At 38.1% G+C, this 26,618-nt stretch overlaps 2 protein-coding genes across 5 annotated transcripts; one reads left to right on the top strand and one right to left on the bottom strand.

Moving 5' to 3' along the window:
* Nucleotides 1-326: 326 nt before the first annotated feature.
* LOC144644203 (gamma-aminobutyric acid type B receptor subunit 1-like) lies at nucleotides 327-22,146 on the top strand. 4 transcript variants are annotated; one of them, XM_078503632.1, is made up of 17 exons: nucleotides 327-716; nucleotides 5,445-5,711; nucleotides 6,298-6,435; nucleotides 6,886-7,158; nucleotides 7,696-7,761; nucleotides 7,906-8,100; nucleotides 12,882-13,118; nucleotides 13,744-13,807; nucleotides 13,894-13,977; nucleotides 14,482-14,632; nucleotides 15,073-15,190; nucleotides 15,543-15,650; nucleotides 16,086-16,211; nucleotides 16,483-16,579; nucleotides 16,746-16,981; nucleotides 21,318-21,401; nucleotides 22,001-22,146. In XM_078503632.1, exons 2-17 carry the CDS (start codon nucleotides 5,484-5,486, stop codon nucleotides 22,058-22,060), a joined length of 2,265 nt encoding a protein of 754 aa, XP_078359758.1. In that variant the 5' UTR covers nucleotides 327-716; nucleotides 5,445-5,483; the 3' UTR covers nucleotides 22,061-22,146. The 4 variants fall into 4 exon arrangements, with proteins under 4 accessions (XP_078359758.1, XP_078359757.1, XP_078359760.1 ...); XM_078503631.1 differs by having other exon boundaries at nucleotides 327-836; XM_078503633.1 differs by lacking the exon at nucleotides 327-716 and adding an exon at nucleotides 3,898-4,276.
* LOC144642323 (uncharacterized) lies at nucleotides 22,113-26,467 on the bottom strand. Its single transcript, XM_078501287.1, has 5 exons — nucleotides 26,302-26,467; nucleotides 25,876-25,903; nucleotides 24,642-24,780; nucleotides 23,575-23,840; nucleotides 22,113-22,430 (listed from the first exon to the last, which is right to left on the bottom strand). The coding sequence occupies exons 1-5, from the start codon at nucleotides 26,465-26,467 to the stop codon at nucleotides 22,385-22,387; spliced, it is 645 nt and encodes a 214-aa protein (XP_078357413.1). The 3' UTR covers nucleotides 22,113-22,384.
* Between the last annotated feature and the right edge of the window lie 151 nt (nucleotides 26,468-26,618).

Below are 26,618 nucleotides of genomic sequence, written 5' to 3'. Positions count from 1 at the left end.
GTTTGTTCTATTCCCTTTCCAAATGGTGCCGCTCTTCCGGTTGAATGACAGTGGTAATTTCAACGTCGAGTTTTAATTAAGTTATGACACCTAAATTTTTTGGTCGGATATTTCCCTCTAAATACAAGGAGTTAAATTTTATAAGAAATTATACATGCAGTGGGGTGTCTTCAAAACATGCAATTTTAAGAGTTTTTATGCTTAATGGCGTACTTTGCTCAATATTTGCTTTTGAAGTGCCTCTCTGGCACCATAAACAAATTCGTCTAAGTAATTAAGTCAGAAATAGAAACATTTTAATATTTCTTATTTTGAAGTGTTAAGTATCGTGTTTTTCGTTCCCATTTTATTCAAAACCATTCACCTGACGCCAAAAAATTAAATTTATTTCTTTAAACGGAAATTGTTTTCTCCTAAAATTTCCTGTCAATAATATCTGGCAACATGTCAGAAAAGGCAGTGAGAATAAATATTAACGCAGCACCCATTTCCATTTGTTTCCCAAAATTCTTATCTAAGATTTTATTGCATGACATATCAATTATTCACCCTACCTAAAATATTTACCTAGCAAGTCTAAGATTCATATTTACCCGGCATAATGCAAAACATATAGCAAAAGTAAAAAAAAGGAAACCTTATAGCTTATGACGTCTTTTCGATAGCGACGGGAGATAGCGGGTATTTAGAATGACGTGTACGCAGTATTTTTAGCGGTAAGACATTTTTTTATTGTTTCGTTCATAGCCAGATTAAAGAGGTTCGTCGTCAATGACGGTAAAACGAATTTAGCAGACAAACATCACACTTTACTGGCTTTGTTGAGGATAAAAAAGGTAAGCTCTTTAAAATACCTGTATAAACTAGCGTTCCTCAATGTCAAGGAAAAGTACTCGATTTCTATTTCAAGTAGCGCGGCGAAATCCGGCAGTTTAGAGTTTGTTTCGTATAGCTTAGCAGCTGAAGTGTTTCGAGACTCAGTTCATACGTTGAAAATGTAAGAGACTGGTGTGGTTGTTCTTTTCACGTTTTCAAACCGGTTGCGTAAAGAACATCCCCAAGCGTTTGCAGTTCTTCTAGACTAAAATCGAAATTAAAATTGACCCTTACCTATTCAAATCCCCTTCTTTGGGTCATATGAGACAAGTTGTATGATATTAGAACATAAATTTCATAGAAAAAGTTAAAGTATTGATGCGCATCTCCTTTCTAAGAGCCAACAACACGAGCACCTGTTATTTATTTACCTTGCTTTAATTTCATACTTTTTCATTTTCTATGAAACCCCTTACACTATAACGTGAATGCAATTTCCAAGTTGTTCTGGATTTTCTCCGCTATTCATATAGATTATGCACATATGTGCAAGGTTTACTACATACAATTCTTCATGCAAGCTTTAATTACATTTCCGCAACAGCGTTCCGCTTTTGGTCAACGTCGTTTCCTTCTCATCGAGTAATCAAATAAATCCGCCATCAAATAACTGAAAAAGAGGGCTCAACCTGTCAATGGAGAATACCTTTTGTTTAAACAGCGGTTGACAAGTCCAAAATTACTTATCAGAAATATAACCATCTCATTTTTAAAGCTCGAAGGAATGAAACACTGCAGGATTCTCATGTTGAAAACATGCTTTTGTCAGCTTCCGTTAACCAGTGAGTATTTTTCAATTTCTCCATCTTCAAAAAAGAGTATTTTTAAGAACTTTGAAACATTGTCTACACCTTTTATGTTAATATAGCCCTGATTCACTCTGTTTCGTTTTTCATAGCTCTAATTAAACTCCTTTTAGAAACTGTAAAATTATAGAAGTTGAAAATGTGCCAGGAAGGTTTTAAACAACTACTGTTTATATTATTTATTTAAAACATAAATATGGTTGCTATAAGCAAGAGTATTTGTTTTTAAAATAAACACAAAAATGACGACAAATTAACTTATCCATTTAGCATAAAAGCGTCTGTCAGTTATTCCTTTCCATATTGATTTTAACCTATACATACGCAATACTAAGATGCTGACATAATGCTGAGAAACGTACAGTGACCAGACTGTGTTTATTTTGAAAACCGTACACCGTTTGGCTCCAATATTTCAAGAATATTTCCATTGATACGCACAAAATGTGAACGCTGTGGTGCAGTCAAATCTCGCCATCTGTGTTTGACACGATTAATTCTTTTTGGCAAGATTTTCCTCCACTTTTTGATTCTTCCCCTTTTGAGACAAAAAGCGAGAATTAGACCTCTCATAAGTTTTTAAAAAATTACATAGCCTGAACCTAGAAACTGCGAAGAATAAATAAAGAAGATGGTCTCAATGGGGTGGTGGCTTTTACAGTTAACGGTTAAAATTTTGACTTTTTTACCGCTAACGGTTCATTTATTTTCATTACGGTCAAAAGAAGTTAAAAATTAGTTTCCATTGTTTTTAATTTTTTTGAGTTCGTTGAATCGAGATCTTACTGACAGTTTACTCGTAAAATGGATCTTCGAATAAACAGTTACTCGACAGTACTTTGTGAGGACTTGAATACAGTTTATGTTGATTAACGAACATTCAGATTTTGTTTTCACTTTCCACTGAATTCCAGTTGTTCTAGTTTTAACAAGTCCTCATTGTATTGAAAGCGTAGAAATACCTGCTGGTATATTATTGTGCTGTTCGAGTTACAGTGAAGTGCAAATTATTAGTCATAAATTCTAATAAACTGCTCTAGAGTTCCCGTGACAGGCCTGAAAAGCCACAAGAAAGAAAAGCCGGGCAACGAGAAAAGACAAAACCACCAAAAACGCACTTTAAATTAACTGTTGTATGGTATTGATGATATAAAGTACAAGCATTAATCGTTTGGTCAAGCAATCACATTAACGAACTTATAGATGTAACGATATCAAAGTCGAAGACACTTCAGTTTTAAGACTTCCTCCCATCTTTTGGTGTTTTAATTAATGTACCGAAAAACAGAAGAATAAAACATAACACAATATTCGCCAGTGATCGCGATCTATCTAAAGCCGCACGATCGCAAAATAACATTAGCTGATCCAAGAAAAGAGAAGCGTTATCGTTTTTATAATAACTGCAGATTGTCCGCGTAAAAAAGCAGGACGTGCATTGCATATCATCAATGATTTATAATAAGGCGATTGCAGTTGATTGACATTAATTTGAAAGAGAGCAGAAAGTCCTCAAATAGGGTATAATCTGCTTGTTATTATCTGTATTGAACGCGCTTTAATCTTTGGCGATATTTCATTGCATTAAACATTATTTATAGTTCTGGCGTCTTCCTATCTACTTGTCAGCTTTAAATGTCAGAATCCAGAACTGACGTAATTTATAATGTTTAAAAAGGAAGAGTGCCTTTTTAATCTCTCGTCCGTCAAAACAGATATACAAATAAAACATTAGGAAGAGAAGTTAAAGCAACTGACCGCTGCAAATAAGCAAAAATACCGCCATTTTTTTTCCATTTCATTTTTTGATGGAGTTTTCCCCTATTCTGAGATTTGTTTTGCTCTAAGCTTTAAAAGCTTGAAGCCAGAATCTATTGTGTCCATATATTTTTTATTTTATTTTAAATGATCAATAAATGTGTAAAAAATATATAAATATATACCTACCATATAAATATATACCTGAGATAGATACCTCCCCAATGGCCCCCTGTAGACAAAGAAACACTGTTAACAAGATTTCAATTTGCTCGTCGTATTAAAGGCGCTGTTGAAATGTCAACAGCAAACCCACTGAGGTGAATTTTATTTTGTCGAATGCATAAAATACGACATAACAACAGAAGGCATAGATATTTGATTATCACTAAATAATTATTTGCCTTTTCGTTTAGGTAGCTATTGTTTCTGCCTGGCATTAATACTAAGCCTAGGATATTGGAAGAATAACAAGTTAAGGTTTTGAAAAAACACTATTCAAAAATCTGAAAAGTAAACCTTGATTCAACTCAGTAGTAAAAACAGAAATTTCCTGAAGACAAAAATAAAATAAGCGGAAAGCAACTGAGAACGAATCAATCAAGGACAGGTGCATCACGTAAATTTTCTCAAACAATGATTGGTTGATTATATACTTCATTCTATATTTTATCCAATAAGACTGAATAACACATATTATAATTCTTTTACAAATTTGGCCTGTGGTCGAACTGAACCTCTTAACTTTTAGTTATTAAGCTTCAGTTGTTTATAGTTTGGCAAAGAAGCAATTGCTATTATCGTGCTGTTATGACAAAGGGGCGATTCAATTGAAGGTACTGTTTAAGCATCATTGAAAAATTTCTCTATCAAGTCAGGATAACTAGATGAGAGTGTTAGTAACGAATTTGTTTGTGCTTTAAAAACACACAAATAGGGTACAAAAATTAGTATGGGATAATTCCATGAGGCCGAGTAAATTTAAGGATTAATATCACGCGTGTTTTTGGAAGTTGCAGCTTCCGAAAACACATAGCTTTCTCAGATACAGCTTGAACAGTTTGACAAAACATCTTTTATATCCGCTGTCAAAAATATTTTCGGATAACTTATCGGGATACAACGCTTAGTCATCTTCTCGCTGTGTTTTGTAAAACATTTTTTAACCCCGGCGGAAGTTAGAAATTTATTTCCGTCGTTGCCCTTCATTCACCCACTTGACAAAGACGATTTTCAAGTTCTTTGAGCCTTTTTAGCTTCACTTTTGTTTTTAGTTATGAAAAAATTGGGACCAGAGAAGGAAGTCCGGATAATCGAGAAATCCGGATAATCGAGGTTCGATTGTACATACTACAATTGTCCTTTTGCATGTATTATGGACTTACCTGTATTTACTACTGCAATTAGATGTGCATTAAAGTTTCTAAGGGGCTTAGCAAGATATAAATTAACACTTTCTTAACAAGCGAAAAAGTGCAAGCTGACATAATGAAAAATAAACTGCAAAACAAACAAACAAACATAAGGCATACACCATGATTAAAGCTTGACTCTTTTACGTAGATGTTTTTTCTGTGTTTTCAAGCAAAGTTTACTTCGGCATTACTTTTTTGTTGTATGGCTGTTGCTTGAAATGGTAGATTCCATTTAACATTTTTCCGTGGAGTGGGTGAGAAATAAAACTGAGGACCCTACGCAATGGGTATTTTCGATGTCGACCGAAAGCGAAACTCTCCAACGAACACATTGATGACTTTGTAATCAACACCTTTCAGCGGGTGTGCCTTTTTTCATCACATATTAATTAAAAGTGAGTGTTTGGACAGTTTCAAAGTTCAATCTCACGATTTTCTTTTGTCATTTGTTGGCAGCGTACAAACTTCTTATATGTCGTATGTCACAACCATGATGAACATTATAAGAAGTTACATGTATTAATTAAAAGAGACTGTTTGAATAGTTTCAAGGTTCAACTTCACGATTTCCCTTTGCATTTGTTGGCAGCGTACAAGCTTTTTATTCGTCGAATGTCAAGACACAACCATGATGAACAACATAAGATGTTGCGTTTTTCTGCTTCTTATTATTTCTCCTTGCTGCCGAACTAAAGAAACACTCTTCATTGGCGGGCTTTTTGGTATCGACACAAGCCGTGGCGGCTGGAACTCGGCAGGAATCATTCCCGCTGTTCAAATGGCCATTGATGAAATAAACAACAGCTCAGAGATCCTTAAGGATTACCACTTGGAACTTTTGATAAAGGACTCTCAGGTTGGTAAAAAGAGACTTTTAGAAAAAAACATATATGTTCTGATTCACCAATTTAGAACAGGAATTGAAATATATATCTATATATTTCCTATACTTGACGGCTACTGGGTATTAAAATTTGTATAGAATACCAATTTATCTCAACAGAAAAAAAGTTAGATTGATGAGGGGATGATCGGGGATCTGTGGACAATTTTTATTTTCTTGATGCTGCAATTGTGAAATATTAAAACCATGTGAGAAAAAAAGAAGATATCACATTTTTCTGACACTTCAAGTTTTGTTCTTTGCACAGCTTGAAGTCAAAATTTACAATTCTATTTTAACTGTCAACTCATTCACTTTTGTTTATATTCAGGCATATTTAGCTTGGCCAATTTAAAGCCGAAAACTCACAAAAGCAGAGTTCTGGAAAATCTCTTAATGTTGTTTTATCTATTATAAACTATGGTAATATTCTTAGATTTGTGACGTACTTCTGATTGCGAGAAAACGTATGGGGACTTCACATGAAAGGGAATAATTTATCATTTGTTTATCATCTGTTGATATGGATCAATCAACTTCAAACTTTTCAACTCTACAGTGCAATGTTGGTGAAGCTGTCCGCAGAACCTTGGAATACATATCATCCGGGAAACCTAAAATTATGTTCCTGGGTCCCGGATGTTCCAAAGCGGCCATGCCAGTAGCAGAGGCGATTCATTACTGGAATGTCGTGCAAGTAAGTTTAATGGCAGTACCACTGAATGCTTGGAACTAAAACAAATATATTTTTTCATAAAAGATCGCTTCTGCTAGCAAGTTATTAAAGGTATTGATTAGAATGAACGGTACAAAAGACAAGACTACCATATATTAAATTCTGGTCAAGTTTCTTAAAACGCTGATGGTGACACATCAAACAATATGGACTATATGCTTCTTTGGGAAGTTTCAGGATTTTTAGTAAAAGACATGCGATTTTCATGTTTTAGATAATATAAAAGTCCAGGTAACATCCCATTGGATTAGAGTGTTGCCTTAAAACCCCATACACTGATTTACTCGCTGTTGACAAATGAATCTTCTGGGAGCCAAAACTTATAAATGGCAGTCATATTTGCAAAGCGTCTATATGGTCATTTGAAGAGTTGGTTTTTGCGGTGTCACTCATTATTTTTAATATTCTTAGATTGGTTTCTCGAACTCCTCGCCTCTGCTTTCCTCAAAATTGGTCTTCCCTCTTTACTTCCGGATAAACCCTTCGGAAAAATTTTCCAACCTGGGACGAATTGCGATTTTGCGACGGTTCAAGTGGAACAAAGTTGCCATCTTACAACAGAACAACGACGTCTTCACAGGAATCAGCAATTCTTTGGTTGACTTACTGAACGCCGCTAATTTAACTGTCCTTGCTTACGAGAGTTACAAAGACCATCCAAAGTTTGCTGTAGAAAACCTTAAGGTATGATTATTTGTTATACCACTTGTGGTGATCAATGCATGTCACAGTGAGTAGAAACGAAAAAAGGTGAAAAGTACCAGCAAATACGGTTACCAGTTGCCTGTTTTGCTTTTAACTAATTAATGCTGGGTGATGAACATTAGAGTTTTTCCAGCAGATTAAACTTTATTGAGCTTTTCCACTTTTTAAGAATACAGAAGAACGTTGATTTCTGACAAAGAAATAAACTGCCCCGGGATTATGAAATATCCCAAAGGAAATTTCAACATTATCAAAAATAATGTAAAGCATTTAAGTAAGAACATGCTATAAAGCATATTACGCACGACAGTAGCTGTGGCCAGGTCAGCATTGGAAATAAACATTTGATGCAGTTCAACGAGACCCAGGGATATTTTTTCCAAAGCAACAATGACTACGAACAATTCCAGGATCATAATGTTTTAGTATTTTACTATATTCCGTGTGTAGTTTCCTGAAGACATGAAATGTTATTCCATTTAGCTCTTCTAATAATTGTATCATTTTCTGTTACAGAAAAAAGATGCTCGTATCATATTTGCATTCTTTTATCCAGATCAACACTATGTCACTTTTTGCGAGGTTTGCCTTATGTCTGTTTGCTATTTTACATATCTGTTATGTCAATATATCATTTTTTTGCTTCTAACATTGTTTGGGTTTTTTGCTTATTAAGTGTTTTCCACCTTAGATATTTGTTCTTTGTATATTCTTTGTATCTTACAGGCATTCAAGCAAGGTATGTTTGGGCCCAAATATGTGTGGATTTTAATATCAGGTCGGAATCAGGATAACTGGTGGAAAGAACAAAGTTCTCTGGTTGACTGCACACCAGAAGAAGTGCGAAAAGGCCTGAGTAACAACATTGGGACTGGAGAACTGAAACTCAGTCCAACACCAGGACCGACTAAGTTTGGCAAGGTATTTTATGTAAATTAGCTGCTCATCATTTTAGACGATTTAACTTGTATTTAAGAGCATTTAAGTCGATTTTAATGTTGTGCTGAGTACCACAGCCTTTTTTCTTTATCAAGTTATTTTTTACACGGGTTTTTATTTAGGTCAAATAGTCTGGGAGGTCAAATAGTCTGGGAGCAATGGTATTCCCGTGGGAATTTCGTGAAGATTTTTGCCGACTAGTTTAGAAGTGTTAAGGGGGACCTAAGGAACACGATAAATGTTGTCGGCAATCTTGTAACCCGTGCAAAGGCCTTCACGGGGGAATTGAAAAACACCGCCTATTTGGCTTTACATGAAAACGAGGCTGAATGACGAACTTCACAAAAATGTGGTATTTATTGGTATTTTAGAATAACTATTAGCAGTTTCGATAGTCTGAGATGTCCGAATATCTTAACTGATATGGATAATCTCGATCACGTGACCATGAAATCGAGACTGCATTTTCTTCTGGTTCATTGAACCTGGAACCATAGTGCCTCCCGTCCCCTCGCCATACAGTTTCCTAGTTATGTCAGTAGGAATCAATGAATATCCCGACGTTGGGCAATTTAACGAAATTAAAAGGCTTTGCATGGTCTTGTGACGCTATTAAAAACCGTCTTTTCAATATATGTAACATGTCTACAGACCCTCATATTCCCCCTCTCAGATTGAAGCAAGTTTTGTGGGTGAACTTTCTACGCGCGCGCATCGCTACAGTCGTCCATTCCTCTTCCCTCTTTTTCCATCTGTAACCATCTGGCTGTAGAAGTCTTTATTAAGAAGCTAGTCACAACAGACGTGTGGCTTTACAATAAAAAACAATCTAAAATAAGCTAAACTAGTAAAATGAACCTATTATATGTATCAGTTACAAGGATTTTAAGAAATAAATTTAAAAAGACATCTATTTACAAAAGTGCGTTTGAAACGTTCCGTTTTTACTTTAGGGAGTATAAAGTCATGGCCCCTTTCTCTAAGAGCTCTGTTATGTTTGGGTGGGAGCAAGTCATATAATACATGGCCAGTGTCACTTGTGATTCTGTTGAAAAGATCACTGTTCCTATTCTTAATAACATCAGATATCAAAATGATCTTATTTGTATAGCCAAAACGATAGGCTCGCCGAAAAAAAGTGTCAATCCGATCTAAATATTTGCCTTGATAGGCGGAGCCCCACACTTCTAATCCATACAGAAATAATGACATTATTAATGAGTCGAAGAGTTTACTAAGCTGATCTTTAGTGTACCCATAATATTTGCATACCCTAAGAATATATAGTCGGCTAGCAGCTCTAGAAAGTAAACTGTCAACATGAAGGTCCCAGTTACAAGGATCTTCATGGAAGGTAATTCCCAAAAGTTTCAGCCACTCTTTTCGCTCAATCCCAAGCACTGGAGGAGGAGCAAGCTGAGTAGTTCTACTATGCAGTAGCATTTCTCACGTTTTTGACAAATTTAAAGACATCCTATTGTTGGCTGCCCAGCTCTCAAGGTTCTTAACTTCTGCGAGCGCCGTGTCAGAGTTCCTTCTAACAGGTACACTTATAGTGATGTACACTTATAGTGATGTACACTTATAGTGTGGCAACCTAGGACTGCATACTCTGTCGTTGTTAAAAGCAATGATCTAGGACTGCATACTCTATCGTTGTTAAAAGCAATGATCTGGTATTGGGCACAAAGAACCGCTTTATATGTGCACTCTGCGTAGGTGGTAGCCTGTTTGATTGAGCCTGATTCTTTTCGAACATCTACCACATGAGATCTTTATCATTCGAGATGCTTGTACTGAGCTAAAAAGTCTGGCAAACATACTGCTCTATCAGAGCCACTGTCTTTTATTCTGGATACAGCGTCGTTCCAAGACATCCCAAAACATTAATAACGTCCTTGTCTGAATCTCTGAAGGCTTTTCAGCACGCAGGATTATCAGGAAAAAACTTCCAGTTATATTAGCCTGCGAATACAGCCACCTCTCATTCGCTCCCGCTACTACGTAGTAGCGGGAGAGAATGCGAGGCGGCTGTATTCGCAGGCTACACATAGTGTTGCAGGCTACACATAGCATTGCCAAGTTCAATTACACGGTGGTTCTGGCCGGTGCCAGTGACTATGAACAGTCTTTGATACCGTCTGACCTATCAAGGTACTGCAATTCTGCCATAGCGTCAACAGCAGGGACTCGTAGTTGCAGTTAAGGCCCCGCGTCCACATTTATTATGTCATCTTCGTTATCCTGAGTAGCCGTGTTCGTTCTCTGCTGCGATTCACCTCCGTGCTCATTAACGAGCTCTTTGCGGAACAATGGAACATCATACCGTCGGGTGCAAACATAGATGTCGGTACCACAGAAAACTTAGATTGCCCTATCGCTGCCTTGACACCAACCTCAGGTCTGGCTCTTGCATACTATCATTAGTCTTAAAACTCGACCACTTTATCATTGCAAGATACTTTGAGTACCTTTCCGCTGTCTTTCCAAGAAAGAAGTTTGCGTTTATTTGTTCTGGGACCAGTGTTTCACTATGTTCGAGTGAATTCTGTCTCTAGCAAAGATCTTACAAAGTGCCCTTTCCCTCTCAATTTTAATGGCAAAGATCACTCTACAATTGTAAAGTTCTTTTATTTATACTCTTTTCTTTAAACGGGTTAAGAAATTTCCGCATTCTGGTCAAACAACCGATCAATAACTCTGTCTTCGCGTTGTGAAATAAAAGCTGCATCAGTGAAGACAACCCAGCCATTTGCTTTGTCTTAGGAAAAACTTTGCTCTAGCACTTAGGTTTAGAGTGATCCCAATAAGTCCTCCTGCAACCTTCTTGCAACGTTTGATATGATCGAGAGTGGTATCCCATCCTATCGCGGGTTCTTGTTCACTTCCCTGGTACCATGAAAAATTTTCTATAGACCTTAAGGCTTCTTTAAGTGATAACAACGGTTTTTTTCTACCTTTAATTTTCAACTGGTTTTCACTACGAAGACATGAAAGCAGTAGTTTTGATATTAAGACATTTTGCAAAACAATGGGCGTCTTTGACCTCTTATAGCTCACATCCAATAGGTTTCTGTTGCTGCAGTTATTGTTAATTTTAAACTTAACATGTCGAGGTTTTAACAGTTTTAAAACAATATATGATAGTAATTAATATCTAAGAATCTTAATTTGATATTGAAAATAAATCGTAATACAGTGTAATCAGTTGTTTCAAAGCTAAGCCAGACAGGGGAGCTTATTTAAAAATACAGCCATGAATCCCCGGCAGAGCCAAGTTATGGATCAAGCCTCGGTTTTATACTTAAACCCTATTCAGACCGGGCTTTTTTTGGACCTTCGGGGACCGGTGGCGGGGACTTTTAAAACCCACCCCCCATGTAACTTCCGTAATAACTTTCAAAAATCACAATGAAACTAATAGGATGTATAGTATGTCCGAACATCTATTTTTTGGTATACGTCACGTGGGATGACTACGTCACATCACGTGACAATTATATCACGATATCAAAACAGCCGCCATCTTGGATCCGCCATCTTGGATTTCAATATTTTTCCAAAATGTCAGAAAACCACCCAAAATTACTGCAAAGTACTCAAAATCAATAAAACTGTGCTTAACAACCGTAAAAAGGTGAGAATAATTGCATTAAAGTTAATTTTCATTAATAAAAACACGAATATTACAAATTTTGGAAAACATGCCTGTCAAAATGCCGTTGCCATGGTGATGGCAAGTTCCTAACACAACAATCTATCTTACCAAATTATTCCCAGATAAATTTTAGATAAACCCGCAAAGTTTGGCAGCGTTTGGTTGATTCCTGAAAAAGTTATAAGTGTATAAGCGTCAACCCCCCCCCCCCCCGGTCTCAATAGGGTTTATTAAGTCCTGTGACCAGTATAATAAGGGCAAGCTATAGTGTTTTATCTCATAATTTTAAGAACTAGGAAATTTTCGTCCTAAAATACTAAAAACGGCAATATTTTAACCAATTTAGTACTTGCGCGAAGCAAGTTAGAACTTCAGCCTCGTTTTCATGCTGAGCCACACAGGGCATATTTCGACGCCCCATAGAAACCGTCTGCACGGGTTTCAAAAGTGCCGACAACATTTATCGGGTCCCTTAGGCCCTCCACAACACTTCTACACTGGTCGGAAAAAATCTTCACGAAATTCCCACGGAACTTTTTTCAGCGACATTTGCTCCTGGACTTAAAGGCCGTGCCAAATTTCCTCAAAGTTTTTTTTTTAATAAAACGTTTATAGCAATTAAGCAAACTTAGCTAAACCAACTTTAAAGGAAAAAAGGAAACCCAGTCACAAAACTCAATGTCCTAATTATACTAGAGATAAAATACGTTCCACTGTTAGAGAGGTAGAAAGATTCATCATGGGAACTGGAAACTAAAAAGCAACTTTTATGCTGATAACTTTAATTATGCGAAAGGTTTTAGTAAAGATTGTGAATATTCAATTACTATTAGTTGTCGTTAGATGAGCTGAAGGCTGAGGCTACCGAGAAAAAAAAAATTGGTCTAAAAAGCCTTCGAGGGTGTGCGATTAAAATGTAATTAGCAAGAGTGTTTTATCATGTATTTAATTTGACGTGTGCGATTAAAATGTAATTAGCAAGAGTGTTTTATCATGTATTTAATTTGACCCCCCCCCCCCAAAAAAAAAAAAAAAAAAAAAAAAAAAAAAAAAAACGGGATATCTATTAGGCAGTAATTAAGATTTTTAACATCATATATTTTAGACACCTCAAGAACTCTACCACAATTATCAAGTGCGCCTAAAGGCGTCTGGATATCCAGAAAACACTTTCGCTTCCTATGGATATGACGCCGCCTGGACATGCGCACTGACACTCAACGCTTCTATTGATATTTTGGAACAACAGAATTTCAAACTGACTGATTTCAATTACAGCCGGTCTAATGTCAGCAAAGTATTTGTCGAGATTATGAAAGGAATTTCATTTGCTGGAATGACGGTAAGTTGTACATGCTGTTCAAACACCCAGAAATATGCTATTGCAAAAGCCTGAGAGGACTGGGTTTGAGTACTATTTTTTCCGTTTAAAAAACGAAGGGATTAGAATGAAAAATCTTCTTAATATTACTGATTACATTGCCAAGAGTTTGAAAGTATCTGTTTAACATCAAAAAAGTAGAATATTATTTTGAAAGTAAATTTGATATGGATATATTTGGCCATAGAACTGTAGAATGGTGTTAGCTAGTTTTTTTTAACTATCCACTTAACCACATTTCACCAGAAAACGTTCAAACTTGGATTGCAAAATTAAAAAGTTTCATTCAAATGGTTTCACCTTTATTACCCAATCCCGCTTATCAACTGGCCATGAAGACTATTATCTGAAATTACATTTGGCATTATATAAGATAGCTTAAAGAACCATCAACATCAGCAGTAGAACAATAAAATTTTTTTATCATGCTAACTAAAGCAGCCACTAAAACGTATTTTAATTACTTTACTTTTTACCTGTGAACTATGACAAGGACAAATGGAATCACTGCGCAGTATTTGCTGTTTTCAAACTAGGCACGCTTTTAAGAGTTAGATCGCCGTAATGCCAGTGTCCTGTTTTGTAGGGTCACGTGAAATTCGACGGCAATCACGACCGTATAACGAAACTTGAGGTCCGACAGATACAAGGCAAGTACCAGACTAACTAAAAACAAATTGCCGGTTTACTTATCTTCGAGATGACTTTATGCTCAGCCTTGGACTTTGTTTTTCAGGGGACACCGAGAGGAGGGTTGCATTCTATGACATGGAGAAAGACGCTTATGAAGAGGATGACAACAGCGATTACGTGTGGGAAGGTGAAAGGTTAACTTATGTGGGCTGTAGTAATAGCTATAAAAATAGATTTTTAGAGCGAGTTAAGAATCCCATACGCCATTCTGTTTTACCTGAAATCGTTGAGCCATCTTACCAGCCTGGACCGTAACCAGACCTTTGCCATAGACGAGGCAAGATCTTGCTATGGGTTCTGGGGGCACGCCCTTCAGAAAACTTGAAAATCTAGAAGCTCTGAAACTCTTTCTTCGACATTTTTCATAAGTTCTTTTCTAGAGAAATATCAATTTTGTTCAACTTGGGATTATTAGAAAAACATATTTTGTTTTTAATTTTGGGTTAAAATCTGGACGAGGTGAGTGCTAGTAAACGCCCTGCCAGTCACAGATAAGCAAAGATAACTCATTATTCTTAGATAACAGCGTTTAAATTTATACTGAACTGTAGTTGAAATATCGAATCTTTATTGGATTAATGCCTTGCCTTGCCAGAAAAGTAATTTTCTGGATGTTATTTTTCTTGTTAAGGAGGAAAAGTTCCTGTCGATGGTCTGAGAATCAAAGAAAAATTGGAAGGAGTTCATCCAGGGCTACTTTGGTTTGTGTTCGCTATCTCCGCCATTGGCATCCTGATGGCAATTGGATTCCTAACATTCAATGTATACAACCAAAATGTTAGGTAAAAAATCTCATAATTTGTACATCTATACAACACTTGAGTATCTTTATAAGATATGTAAACACAGTTAATATTTTTAGATAACCTCCAAAGAAACCACGAGGCTTATTACTCGTGCTGATTTGCTAATAATTTTCCTTACCATGATATAGTAAAATTTTAATAGGCTCCGTTGAATATTTAGCGATGTATATAAATCCTAATTCCAAACAGGAAAATTTCTATTCTCTGCTAGCAAAAAAAATATTTAATAATTAAATTTTATATTAGATATTTTAATCCTGTTACTTATTTATATGACTAGTCAATAGCACAAAGTACAAGGAACAATACAAAGTGCAATTATATATATTTTGCATGTTGTTTCAACTGAGCTGTTCAAATAGACATTGAAGCCGTGTAGGTCATTGCAAATAAATGCATTCCTCCTTTTTCCACAGATATATCAAAATGTCTTCACCTAACCTAAACAACTTGATTATCATTGGAAGCATATTTGTTTACATCGCGGGTATGCTGTTTGGCTTGAAGAAGGATGAGAATAGCGTTATATGTCAGGTACATATCAACTAATCACTCCATACGATACTTACGTCAGTTCTGTTGCCATGTTCAAAGCTCCCTTTTCAGCTATTTATTTGTTACTTAAAGGCTTGTATTATACTTACGTGTTGTTGTCATTTTCGCTTAATTCGATGAAAAGTTAACATACATTTTTTAAATAATCGTGATACTGCGAATGAAAAAAACTACAATTTGCCGGACAATCTACGTTTTAGCGATGCCGTATGTAATTAAGATAATTGGGACGTACTTTTAAAACGTTTCGCAAGAAACCTTGACGTGAGTTCTTTGTAATTTTACGGACTAAAAAAGTGACATAGATTGTGTTGACTTAATGTTTCTTCAGGTGGAATTATGGATTGTGGTGATTGGATTCAGTTTGGGTTTTGGAGCGATGTTCAGCAAGACCTGGAGGGTTCACGTCATATTTCTAAATGCTACCAATACGAAAAGGGTAATTCTTTGCTAATAAAATTCCAAAGTACTTGTGACAAACTCGTTCGCAGAAGCCTCTCATGGATTCAAATCCAAAATGGCTACCATTTGGTTTGGCGTTTTCTCGCTTTACCACCGGTTGAATGGTTTGGCCTCAAATATTGATTGATGTATGGTGTGATTGTCTGTGAGTACCTTTTGCTTTAATTTAAGGACAGAGTGTCTTTAAAAAAACCCCACCAAAATTGATCCTAAAATTAGCTTTCAATTATTTGAATTCAGAATTAGTCCCGTTAAGTGCCACATGTATTATACAGACGGACAGACAAACAGGTTAGAAGAAAGAAAGACAGACGGACAGATAAATTCACATTTAACATACTTGTAGAGTTACATCAGACCTACTCTTTCTTTTAAGTGCATTGACTGAGTCCTACTTGTAATAACTCTTTAGGTTATCATCCGGGACCGTCAGTTGTTTGGCATGGTTGCTGTTCTTCTCTTGATTGATTTCATAATTCTCCTCACGTGGCAGCTGGTCGACCCATTAAAAAGTAAATCTGAAAACTTAACACTGGAGGTAAATATACTTTCACAGATTCCGTGCCAGGTATAATATACTATCAAGGCTATTTACACCGCATAAGGTACAGCTGGGATAAAACTTATGCTCTTGACCATATTATATGCGTTTGTACAGGTAAAAATCACACGGGTAGCAATTTCAACCATATGACTTAATTAAATATCCAGTGTAGTGTCAAGGGCGCTTAAATCTTTAAATTGTTTTAATCGTTTAGCGATTTTGAGCCACCTATAAAAATACTTTTTTTTCTTATATCTTTTTAAAGGTATCAACTGAAGATGACACCGGAATTCAGCCATATGTCACAATGTGTAGCTGCCAACACATAACGATATGGCAGGCCTGCATGTACGGATACAAAGGTTAAATATGTTATTGAAAAAATGTATTCAAGTAAAAAAGCCAGAAGCTGAATAATCTAATTTTAGCTGTATTGTAGCCCATGCCCCTTTTCTGTACGGTTTACGTTGGCATGTGTATTTCTCTGACGTTACTAAATCTTCGTTTCTGTTTCTGTTTGTTTCACAGGTCTGTTATTGTTATTCGGTGCCTACCTGGCATGGGAAACCCGTAAGGTGCATATTTCTGCATTGAATGACAGCAAGCTGATTGGTTTATCCGTGTATAACGTCATCATACCGTGCATTCTTGTAATTCCTATCCTGGGTGTCGTGTCTGACAAGCCCACAATCCAGTTTGCGCTGACGTCATTCCTCACGATATTCTGCACAACGTTTACTCTCTGTTTCGTTTTCGTACCCAAGGTGAGCAATCCAAAACATAAAAATGGCATATTTGCCTTATTTATTTAAAATTACTTTTATTGACACTTTTTATAGTAAATGCGTAATGGGCAAGTAAATTTAAAACTTAAAATTCAAGTTTTCGCCTTCTCAGCCCATCAATTGGTAAGATACTTTTTATGCGAAACAAAATAATCTCTTCTTTCTCTATACCTTCTTTTGGTGACAGATCTTTTAGTGTCAGTGCGCCTACGCTTTGGAATGCGCTTCCAGCTAGCCTTCGTAATATTAGTTCTATTTTTAGTTTTAAATCTCGTCACCCGACCGACTGTTTGGCGGTTTGCTCTCTCTTGCGTCTTTGCTGTCGTTGTGTGCTGGTGCCCGCCTTTCTCTTTTCGTTTGTCGCCTCCCTCTTTTTTTTTTCGTTCCAACTGCTCCAACTGCCGTCCCTCTTCCTTCTCTCCACTTTGGGTTTCATCTACTGAACTGCCTTGCTTCTTCGTTTTTGATTTTTTCATTACTTTGTTTCGTTGTGCTGCTGCTCCTTCCCTTCTTCTTTGGTGTTTTCTTTTTTCTGTCGATTTGTCGATGTTTTCTTTTTTCCCCCTCCCCCCCCCCCACACGATCTTGATTTCTCATTTTGACACCTCCTCTCACCGTGCCCTGCTCTATTCACACTCTCCTTATTACCCCCTGACTCCCTACACTCACCTTCTTTATTTACAGATTCACTACTATTTCGCCGTCTGTCCGTTTTCGTTCATTGCTGATCGTGTTTTGCTTTCACACCCGATGCTTTCCCTGGGACTTTCCGTCGATTTCTTCTTCTGACTCCGGTTGTTCTGTCCTGTTTGTTTTGATTGTTTTCTAGACTTAGATGTGCTGTTTCCCCCCTTCACACTCACACGTTCATCTGTCCCTTCCTCCCCTTCCTGCAACTCTACTTGCATATCTCCTCTTTCTCCGCCACTTTTCTTCTCCTTACTACACTCCATCACTCCTCTGTTCACCCCTGGTCCCTCATCCTGTTTTGTGGGTCCGTGAATTCCGCATCCGACCGGATACAACTTGGGTCCGACTCGGCAGTCCAGACTCTCTTGCCGGTTTCTTCTTCGGATCTTTTGCTCGCCTTGACTTTGTTTCTCGGGACACCGAGAGGGGGTTGCTTCTTGACTGGCGCTTGGGGTGACCGCGATTACGTGTGGGGGTGAGTTTTTGTGGGCTTGTTGCTTGTTTTGGCGGTGTCCTCGCCTTCTGTTTTCCTGTCGTTGGCCATCTTCCGCCTGGACGTCGACCTTTCTGACGGGCGATCTTGCTTGGGTTCTGGGGCCCCCTTCCTTGATCTGGCTCTGCTCTTCTTGCTTTTCTGTTCTTTTCTGCTTTTGTTCCTTGGGATTTGCTTTTGTTTTTTTGTTCTGACGGCGGTGCTGTCCCTGCGTCCGATCGATCTTCTTGCGTTTCTGCTGTGTTGTCTTTTGATTGTTCCTTCGGTTTTTGTGTTTTTCTTGTTGGGGGTTCCTGTCGATGGTCTGGTCGGATGGAGGAGTTCATCGGGCTCTTGTTTGTTCGCTTCTCCGCCTTGCTCCTGATGGCTTGATTCCTCATTCTGTTTGTGGTTTTTCTCTTCCCTTGTTCTTTTTGTGTTTTTCTCGCTTTTCTCGTGTGATTTCTTTTTCCTTTGATTGTTTTTGCTCCGTTGATATTTGCGATGTTTCTTTCGTTCTTTCTCTCTTTTTTTTTTTTCCTTTCTTTTTTTCTGTTTTTTTTTTTCTGCTGTTCTGCTTGCGGGTCTTCTTCTCTCCTTTTCCGTTTGTCTTCCCTCTCTTTTTTTGCTTTTTTTCCGGTTGCTGTTTGGCTTGGATGAGATGCGTTTGTCGGTCTTCCTCCTCCTCTTCCGTCGTTCTGTTGCCTTTCCTCCTTTCTTTTTGTTCTTGGCTTGTTTTCTTCGTGTTGTTGTCTTTTCTTTTCTGTTCTCTTTTTTTTCGTGATCTGCGATGCTCTTCCGTCTCGTTTTGCTGCCGTATGTATTGTTGGCGTACTTTCGTTTCGCCTTGACGTAGTTCTTTTTTTCCTGTGACTGATTGTGTTGATGTTTCTTCGGTGGATTTGATTGTGGTGATTGGATTCGTTTGGGTTTGCGTGTTCCGACCTGGGGTCCGTCTTTTTTGCTCTGGTTTCTCTTCTCTTCTCTGGCCTCTCTGATTTCTGGCTCTTGTGCTTCCTTTGGTTGCCTCTTGATTGATGTTGGTGTGATTGTCTGTGGTCCTTTGCTTTGGGGTGTCTCTTCTCTTTTTTTTTGTCCGTTTCCCTTATTTCGACACGCTGGACAGACGACGGACGTCCTTCTCTTGGGCTCTCTCTTCTTTTCTTGCTGAGTCCTACTTGTTCTCTTGTTCTCCGGACCGTCGTTGTTTGCTGGTTGCTGTTCTTCTCTTTTGTTTTTCTCCTCGTGCGCTGGTCGACCCATTGTTCTCTTCCGGGTCTCCGCTTCCGTCTTTCTTCCTTCTGTCGCTGCTGCTCTTGCCTTTTCGTTTGTCGGTGCCCGGTGCTTTCCTCTTCGTGGTGTCGGCTGTCTTTTTCGTTGCGTTTGCCTATCTTCTCTTTCTTTTGTTCCTGGATGACACTGGATTCGCCGTTGTCTGTGTGCTCCCTCGTATGGCGGCCTCGTCGCGTCTTTGTCGGTCTCTCCTCTTTTCTCGTTTTTCTCTTCCTTCTTTTTTTTTCTCCTCCTCTGCGTGTCTTTCTCTTTGCGCGCTGTGTTCCGTGTCTCTCTCCTCTTCTTCTTCTGTGTCGTTCTTCTCTGCGTCTTCCTCCTTTCTCCTTCTCTCTTTCTTGCTCCTTTCCTTTTTCTTCTTCTTCGTTCTTCCTTCTCCTCTTTGCTTTCTCCTTCTCTCCCTTCTTTCTTTGTCGCCTCCTCCCCTTTTTTCTTCTTTTGTCTCCGTGGTCCCTCTCTTTTTCTCTTCCCCTCTTGTCCCTTTTCTTTTTTTTTTCTGGTGCTGTCCTTGGGCTTTTCTTCCTCTCCTTCTTTTTCTCTTCTTTTCCTCTTCTTCTTCTTTTTTTTTTTGGCTCTTGTTTTTCCTGTTCCTCCGCGGGGGGGGGGGGCCCGGTCTTTTCTCTCTCTCTCTTCGTGTGTGTCGCTCTCTTTGGCGGTTGTCCTTTTCCGCCCTCCCGCTCCTCCTCCCCCCTCGGGGGGCCGTCCCCCCGTGGTCCCCCCTCCCCCGCTCCCCGGGCTCCCAGGCTCCTCGCCCGCCTCTCTCCCGTCCCGCTCTCTCGTCTCCCCTCCCCCTGGGGGTGGGGGGCGGGGGCGCTCTCGGCTGACGTCTCGCTCTTTCTCTCCCGCCTTTCTCCCTCCCTCCTCCCCCCCCCCCACCTCGTACAGGGGGGGGGGGTGGGGACTCCTCGCGGCGTCTGGCCTCGCTCTCTTTTTTCTGTGCGCGCCCCTCTCCCCTTTCCTTTTTCCCCTTTCTGGCGCCGTCGTCCCTCTGGGCCATCCACCCTCCCCCCTCTCCGGGAATCTTCTGTTTCTCTCCTTTCATGTATTTTTAGTGTTAGTATTTTTGTGCGCGCGCCTCTTCCCGTGGGCAAAATATCTGGGGCGGTGCAGGGGGCCTTTGGTTTGGCCTCCCAAAACTAGGGGTGGTCGTTGGGCAGATCATCCACCAATCTTATCTTATCTGATAGGTTTTAATGCTGAATATGAGGGAATCGGCTGACCCCCATCTTTTGGCATTGCCTGGTTTACTCTGACAATGACACTTAAAACATATCTTTTTAAATTAGCTTTTTTTAACTTTTAGATCTAGTCAATAATGTGTTATAGTTAGTATATTTTAATATTTTTATGTTTTAATATTGTAATGTATATAGTTAGTATATTTTAATATTTTTAAGTTTTAATATTGTAATGCGCTTTTGCTCATTTATATGTTAAAAAGCGCAATATAAATTCATAAATTATTTATTATTATTACCTTGGGAGGTGCGCTGACCTAATGATAAGAGGAAATGCATTCGATTTCGGTTCAAGAGACCAGGTTCGATTCTGCTGAGCGGTGTTGTCTTGTTGTATTCTCGGACAACAAATTTTAAGGCTTTTACAATGCCTTTACTAAGAAGTGCCATCCAATTGCTGAAATGGTATGGGATGGATCCTGCTAAAGAAAGCAGAGTTAAACTCCGTGACGTCATTGATTAGCTGTCGGTCTCCTCCTTACTGCAAAATTTGCCAAAAAAAAAACATCACTTGACATGCGGGGAAACTGTATTACAAATAACGGAGGTAAACAAGCCATTGATGTAAATTACAAAGTGTGTTATCTTTCCTGCCCCTCTTTATTCCTGTGTCTGTTCAATTCAGATTCTGTTTTTGAGAACTGAGGACGGCAACTCTGTTCCAACCGCGACTGGTTCCACCATTGAAGCTGCAAATCTATCATCAAAAGTAAGCTTATAAATCAAATACTCTGCTCTTTCAGTGTAAGCAAATCCTTGGGTGTTTTGTTTGTTGCTCATTCCTGGCGCATCAGGGCCGGAGGCAGAACGTGCGAGGCTTACGTGTTGTCGGCCGGATGACGGTGTACGCACAAAAGAATGACCTCAGAGTGTCAGCGCTGGCAAACTGGGGTGCGCATTGTCTTCAAGTAAACACAAAAATAATAGGTTGAAGCTGAGGACTAATTTTATAGTAGGGTGGTGCACACTGGAATTCTGTAAATATGGATTCGTCTTTCAGAAACGTACAAGACACGCAGGGGTTGCAAATTGTAGGGGATGAACGAAACAACAGCAGATAGTTTAAATCAAACTACTTGCTTTTGTGTTTGTTTTTAGTTTGGACGTTTGTTAACATCGGAAAGAAAACGTTTTCTCTGCGTTGTTACCAGAGATAATTTGTAAAGAACCCGTTCATAACTTTAGTTTTTTTCATCGCCTGTCGCCTTTGTTTATTCTAGCTAAGCTGCTGTCTGTTAAAATTAACACAAATTAAATTAACAGTCTACATAACAATACTTGGGTTTGATGTCTGTGTTATACTTTCAGGTCGTACCGAAAGAGGACAGAAAAGTTCCAGAAGAGGTCACAAAAGTAACAGAAGAGTGATAAACATATGACGGTCATATCATAAATTTTTAAGAAAAAAATGAGCACTCGCGTTTATAACTGTGTTTTTACTTAATACAAAGGCTTGTGTTAAAGCTAAACGCGAAACCTTCTACCTCACCGACACTTGTTGCCAAGGGATTTTCCCCTTCTTATATATATATATATATATAATTAATCCTAAGACATTCACATCATCAAAAAAGTAAATGATAACAACATCAAGAAAAATACTAAACTAAGAATTATCACAGGCTCAAGGCTAACATTTGGTGGTCAACAAAGCTAATATACGGTATTTTATAATGCCTCTCAGAAGCGACCCTAGACTCTCTTCCAGAACCCATTCCAGTTGAAGGATGCATTGTATCTGGAAAACAAAGATACGATTTGCTTTTAAACCTCTTACTCCCAGTAGTGCCATATGGCACAAGATGCGATTACATGCTCAATATTTTGCCAATTTGTATGCCATTTGGACAGCAAAATGATCTTGGACATATCTGCGTTTTTAAAGCATAAAAACATACCCTCCCCCTCCCATCTGAGACCTTATTAACTACTCCTACAATTCTTGTAACTTTTACCTCATTCACTTTAAAAGTAAAGTAAATATCTGACAGCAAACCACACATCAAGAGCAGCAAATTAAGCTATACTTTAGGGGTAGAAAATATGTAAGAGGAATAATATATTGATTTTTCAACGTTTCTTTTTTTCCCATTTTGAATGCTCTTGAATTGAAACACTGACTTCCTCTACCTCTGTTAGTACGATTTATGAAATACCACAAACAACATCTTTCAATTAATCATGATTAATATATTATATGTCGTCTTTGGGTCCATACTGACTGTTTTACAAAAGTGTGGAATTTCACACAGGATTTAGAGCTTCAAGGCATGTGTAAATGTGAATTTGATTGAAATTTTAAATGGTTTCAGGAAGGTGTAGAAGAAAGAAAAATTATTTTTGGAACGCTACCAAGCAGTTGACCCCCACGCAAGAGCAACTCTAGGTTGTCAGGGGACTGTAATGGTGTCCGTCAACTAATTCTTAACTTCAAACTCAAATTTTAAAACTACATTAAATCTTCAATATTTCTTATTTCTCTAAATTTTACATCTCCTTTGAGAAAAACTATTTCCTCCAAAGAGCCGCCCAAAATCGCCAAAAAATTAAAATAAAACACCGCAAAACATAAATTTGTGAGATGAGCAGACAGTTTTTGAATTGCTTGAAATGCAAACTAGATATTACCAGTAATTATATAAAACCATATTAAGCAGTGCAAAAATGGCATTCAAGTGTACTCCCGCCTAAGATGCATTTATTTGTAAACTTATTATTAAAACCAAGAGGAAATTTTTCTGATAATAATTTTGCTATAAAGAGAGCATTTCATAGAGGCATAACCATAACTAGTTTGAAGAAGCTCACGAGAATAAGAAAACGAAGAAGACGTTATCAAGAAACTAAAAAGTACAATTTAGGGGTAGTGAAAAAAAACTTACCCATAGAAGTCATTGTAATAGGTATCCACCAAGTATCGATTAGGATGCTTGGAAATGAACTCTTTCATGCCAACGAGCTTTTTGTCTCCCCACGTTTTATATTCCTTTTCTTCAGCTAATCCCATCCCCATGCCAAATGGACTGTGTGGTGTTCCGTCCTCCACACAGACATAGTCGCTGCTAACAAAGAACTTGTCAAAATAGTCCAGAGTTATGTTCATGTGGTCGTGCTGGTCTTCTAAAAGGGGCCAAGGATGAGGGCAATTCTGAAAAATGTAAATAAACCAGTACTGTATATTTCCTCCTCAAATCTATGTTAAGATAAAACGGGGTTTAATTGAAAGATCAAAATGAAACATTCCATAAATGGTTAGTGGCCATTTAATAGAGCTTGGCGGCTTAATATAGGTTCGTCAAAATTAGCTCAAGGCGTCCGGTGGTAAAAACATCACTTCATTTCCTGGAAATCAATAGGCCATCACTTAGCATAGTGTGAAAGGAATCACGCCAAGACGAAAAATAAGCACGTGTTTTAGGGTTTTATTAGTAGTCACTTCATATTTCAGACATACGAATTTATATTCATTGGTGAAGATAAAGAGGTGGCCGCTAAATGAGGGTCTTATTTACAGTATTATACTGGCTATATTTTCGGGACTTTGATAACTGGACGCTTCAGTAGAGCGGGCCGCTTGATGTAGTTACGATTTACTCCCTAAGGTGAGACCGACTTCGGTTATGCTTTTTATAAATAAAATCGCCGTTAAAAAACCTTATTAATTGGCTTTGCCTGGTAACTATCCTTCTTTACATAAGGGCTGGAAAAAATGTAATTAACCTAAGATTTGTATAAAGGACTATTGCCTTCTTTGAGTGTACAGCGTTACAGCTCGTGGTAAAAAGCAAACTATGTACTTATTATCCCAATAATAATTTAAATAAATTTCCAATGCAGACAAACATGTCATCAGTGTATCGTATGTAAAAAAAATTGTGTAAAAAATGCACAAGAAAAACACACAGTCAAAACACGCACTGACTGAAAATTCGACATAGTGATTGTTTACCTTCAGAAGGTACTCGGGGAAAGCGTGCTCAATCTTACTTGCATCGCCTTCAATAAAAGATATGCTTTCGTCTTTCTTCGCCAGATCTCTTACTAAGCTCAAGTCGATATCCAAAGAGTAGATGTGGGTTTTGTAACCACTAGGAGTGACATGTTAGGAATACATGTACAGTTACATGTAAGGAAATTGTGTTTAACAGTCTCTTTAGTAAATAAAGTATAACGATTTTAGCGGTAAATTTAATTGCAGAATTCCTCTGCAACGCTGGACAACTTATTTAAGTTGTAGAATAAAATTGTTATTTATCTTCTTATCAGCGATGTCTAATGATTACTATTTTGTCTGAAGAACCTTCGTATACCTCCGAAAGAAAATGATACCCCTTTCACATACCTACAAAAGGGTCAGTGCACCTTTTTCTCTATTACTCTAATCGTTTGGCCCCCAAAATATAACAACACGCGATAACATATGAATTTGGGCGTTTCTTGCAACGCCCATTTACAGCATATTTCAGTTGTTATTCATTTCCATGGGAAATTAAACTTAGGCATACGAATTTGCTGTATTATGCTGTTCTTTGTTCGTTGTATTCATTCCCTTAAGAAGTCTCAGTTAGAGATGATATTAGTCGGAAATAAAAGAAAAGCTGACAACTACAAGAAGTCTTCCTATGAGCTGCTCATTAGCCTTTGTTAAATGCTTAATCGGCAGTTTGGTGGGTCTGTTCCATTTGGGTCTGTGTCCCCCGGGCACTACCACTGAATGCTTGGAAATAAAATAAATGGTATTTTTTATGAAGGATCGATACTATAAGCCAATCAGCGCGGTCGTCTAATGGATAGTGTTTTGAACTCCACATTAAGAGGTCCACATTCAGGCTATCCCAGGCCTTGAAACTTTATTTCACGCCCACGGTTTCTCTCTCCATCCAGGATCGTAGACGGCACAGTCGACAAATTGCTGGGTCAACCTGGCATAAATGCTGCGTTTACCTGCGATGGACTAGCATCCAATCCATGAATGAGTAGCAATACTCCTAGTCACGGCAGTCGATTCATTTAGCTTCGACGTAATTTTATACTTATGACTTTGAACTAATTTAATCAAAGCCCCATAATCTTACATCCCTCTGGCAGTTATTTGGATATTAATTAAGTAGACTGCGTGCTCGAGTTTTTGATAGGCTGATAGTTGGAGAAGAGAGAGACCCTGTGGCAGTCATAAGTCTAACTGTACTTCAGCATAACCAAGTGGCTGAGCTAATAAACATAGACATGCATGGATAAAAGTGATTTAATATCACAGTTCAAAATGCTCGTCTTCTTTTTTTGTGCGGGGGGGGGGGGGGTGGAGGGGGGAGGGCGGAGATTTATCAAAGAAAAAAAACGCACGCGCGCTAAGAGGGCCTTTTAATTATTATCTGAGTAATTTAATCAATTGAAGCCAATCAGCAAATTTAGTTCTGGACTATAACTAGTGATGAAGACATCCGTGTAGCCAATCAGATGGCGAGTTTGCCAACCGTATGCCATTGAGTTTTGCTTTAATGCATTTTTAAAATACTAGGAATTAATCTACTTGGTAGTTGTGACCGTATTCTGTGCGCAACATTTTAATTTAGTTAGCCGAAACTGTAACAAAATACTACTCATTTTACCTTTAGAAATTCCCTTGCAGTTTTCCAACGTCAGAGTACTTTCAATTTTCCGATCCTCAAACTTGACAAAGCGCCTCTTATCCGACTTGAAAGACTCAATTCGTTTATCGAAGTTATTACTCCATTCCTTATAGTCTGCAAGGTCACAATCTGAAATAGACAGCATATAAATGACGGATTTCTTCTATTGATACTCTAGTTGCATGGTTGTAATACATATACTAGCGTATCGTTACCAAGCCCACTACGAAAATCTAACCTTCCGTAACCTCCACTAAATTAACTTATTGTGGGAATAAGTTTTGTCTCCTGGTTTT

Source organism: Oculina patagonica, chromosome 2 (assembly GCF_052425735.1).
Source record: "Oculina patagonica isolate OP01 chromosome 2, crgOcupat, whole genome shotgun sequence".
In the NCBI taxonomy this organism is placed as follows: domain Eukaryota; kingdom Metazoa; phylum Cnidaria; class Anthozoa; order Scleractinia; family Oculinidae; genus Oculina; species Oculina patagonica.
Note: the sequence above shows the minus strand (reverse complement) of the source record. Positions and strands in the feature narration are given on the sequence as shown.

Coding starts and splice junctions, on each gene's coding strand:
- LOC144644203 (XM_078503632.1), top strand. CDS start 5,484: ATGATGAACAACATAAGATGTTGCGTTTTTCTGCTTCTTATTATTTCT. Junction 7,762..7,905: donor ACTATGTCACTTTTTGCGAG/GTTTGCCTTATG, acceptor TGTATCTTACAG/GCATTCAAGCAAGGTATGTT. Junction 14,633..15,072: donor GTATACAACCAAAATGTTAG/GTAAAAAATCTC, acceptor CTTTTTCCACAG/ATATATCAAAATGTCTTCAC.
- LOC144642323 (XM_078501287.1), bottom strand. CDS start 26,467: ATGCTGTCTATTTCAGATTGTGACCTTGCAGACTATAAGGAATGGAGT. Junction 24,781..25,875: donor CTTGGTTATGCTGAAGTACA/GTTAGACTTATG, acceptor TGTCACTCCTAG/TGGTTACAAAACCCACATCT. Junction 23,841..24,641: donor TCCCCGAGTACCTTCTGAAG/GTAAACAATCAC, acceptor TACATTTTTCAG/AATTGCCCTCATCCTTGGCC.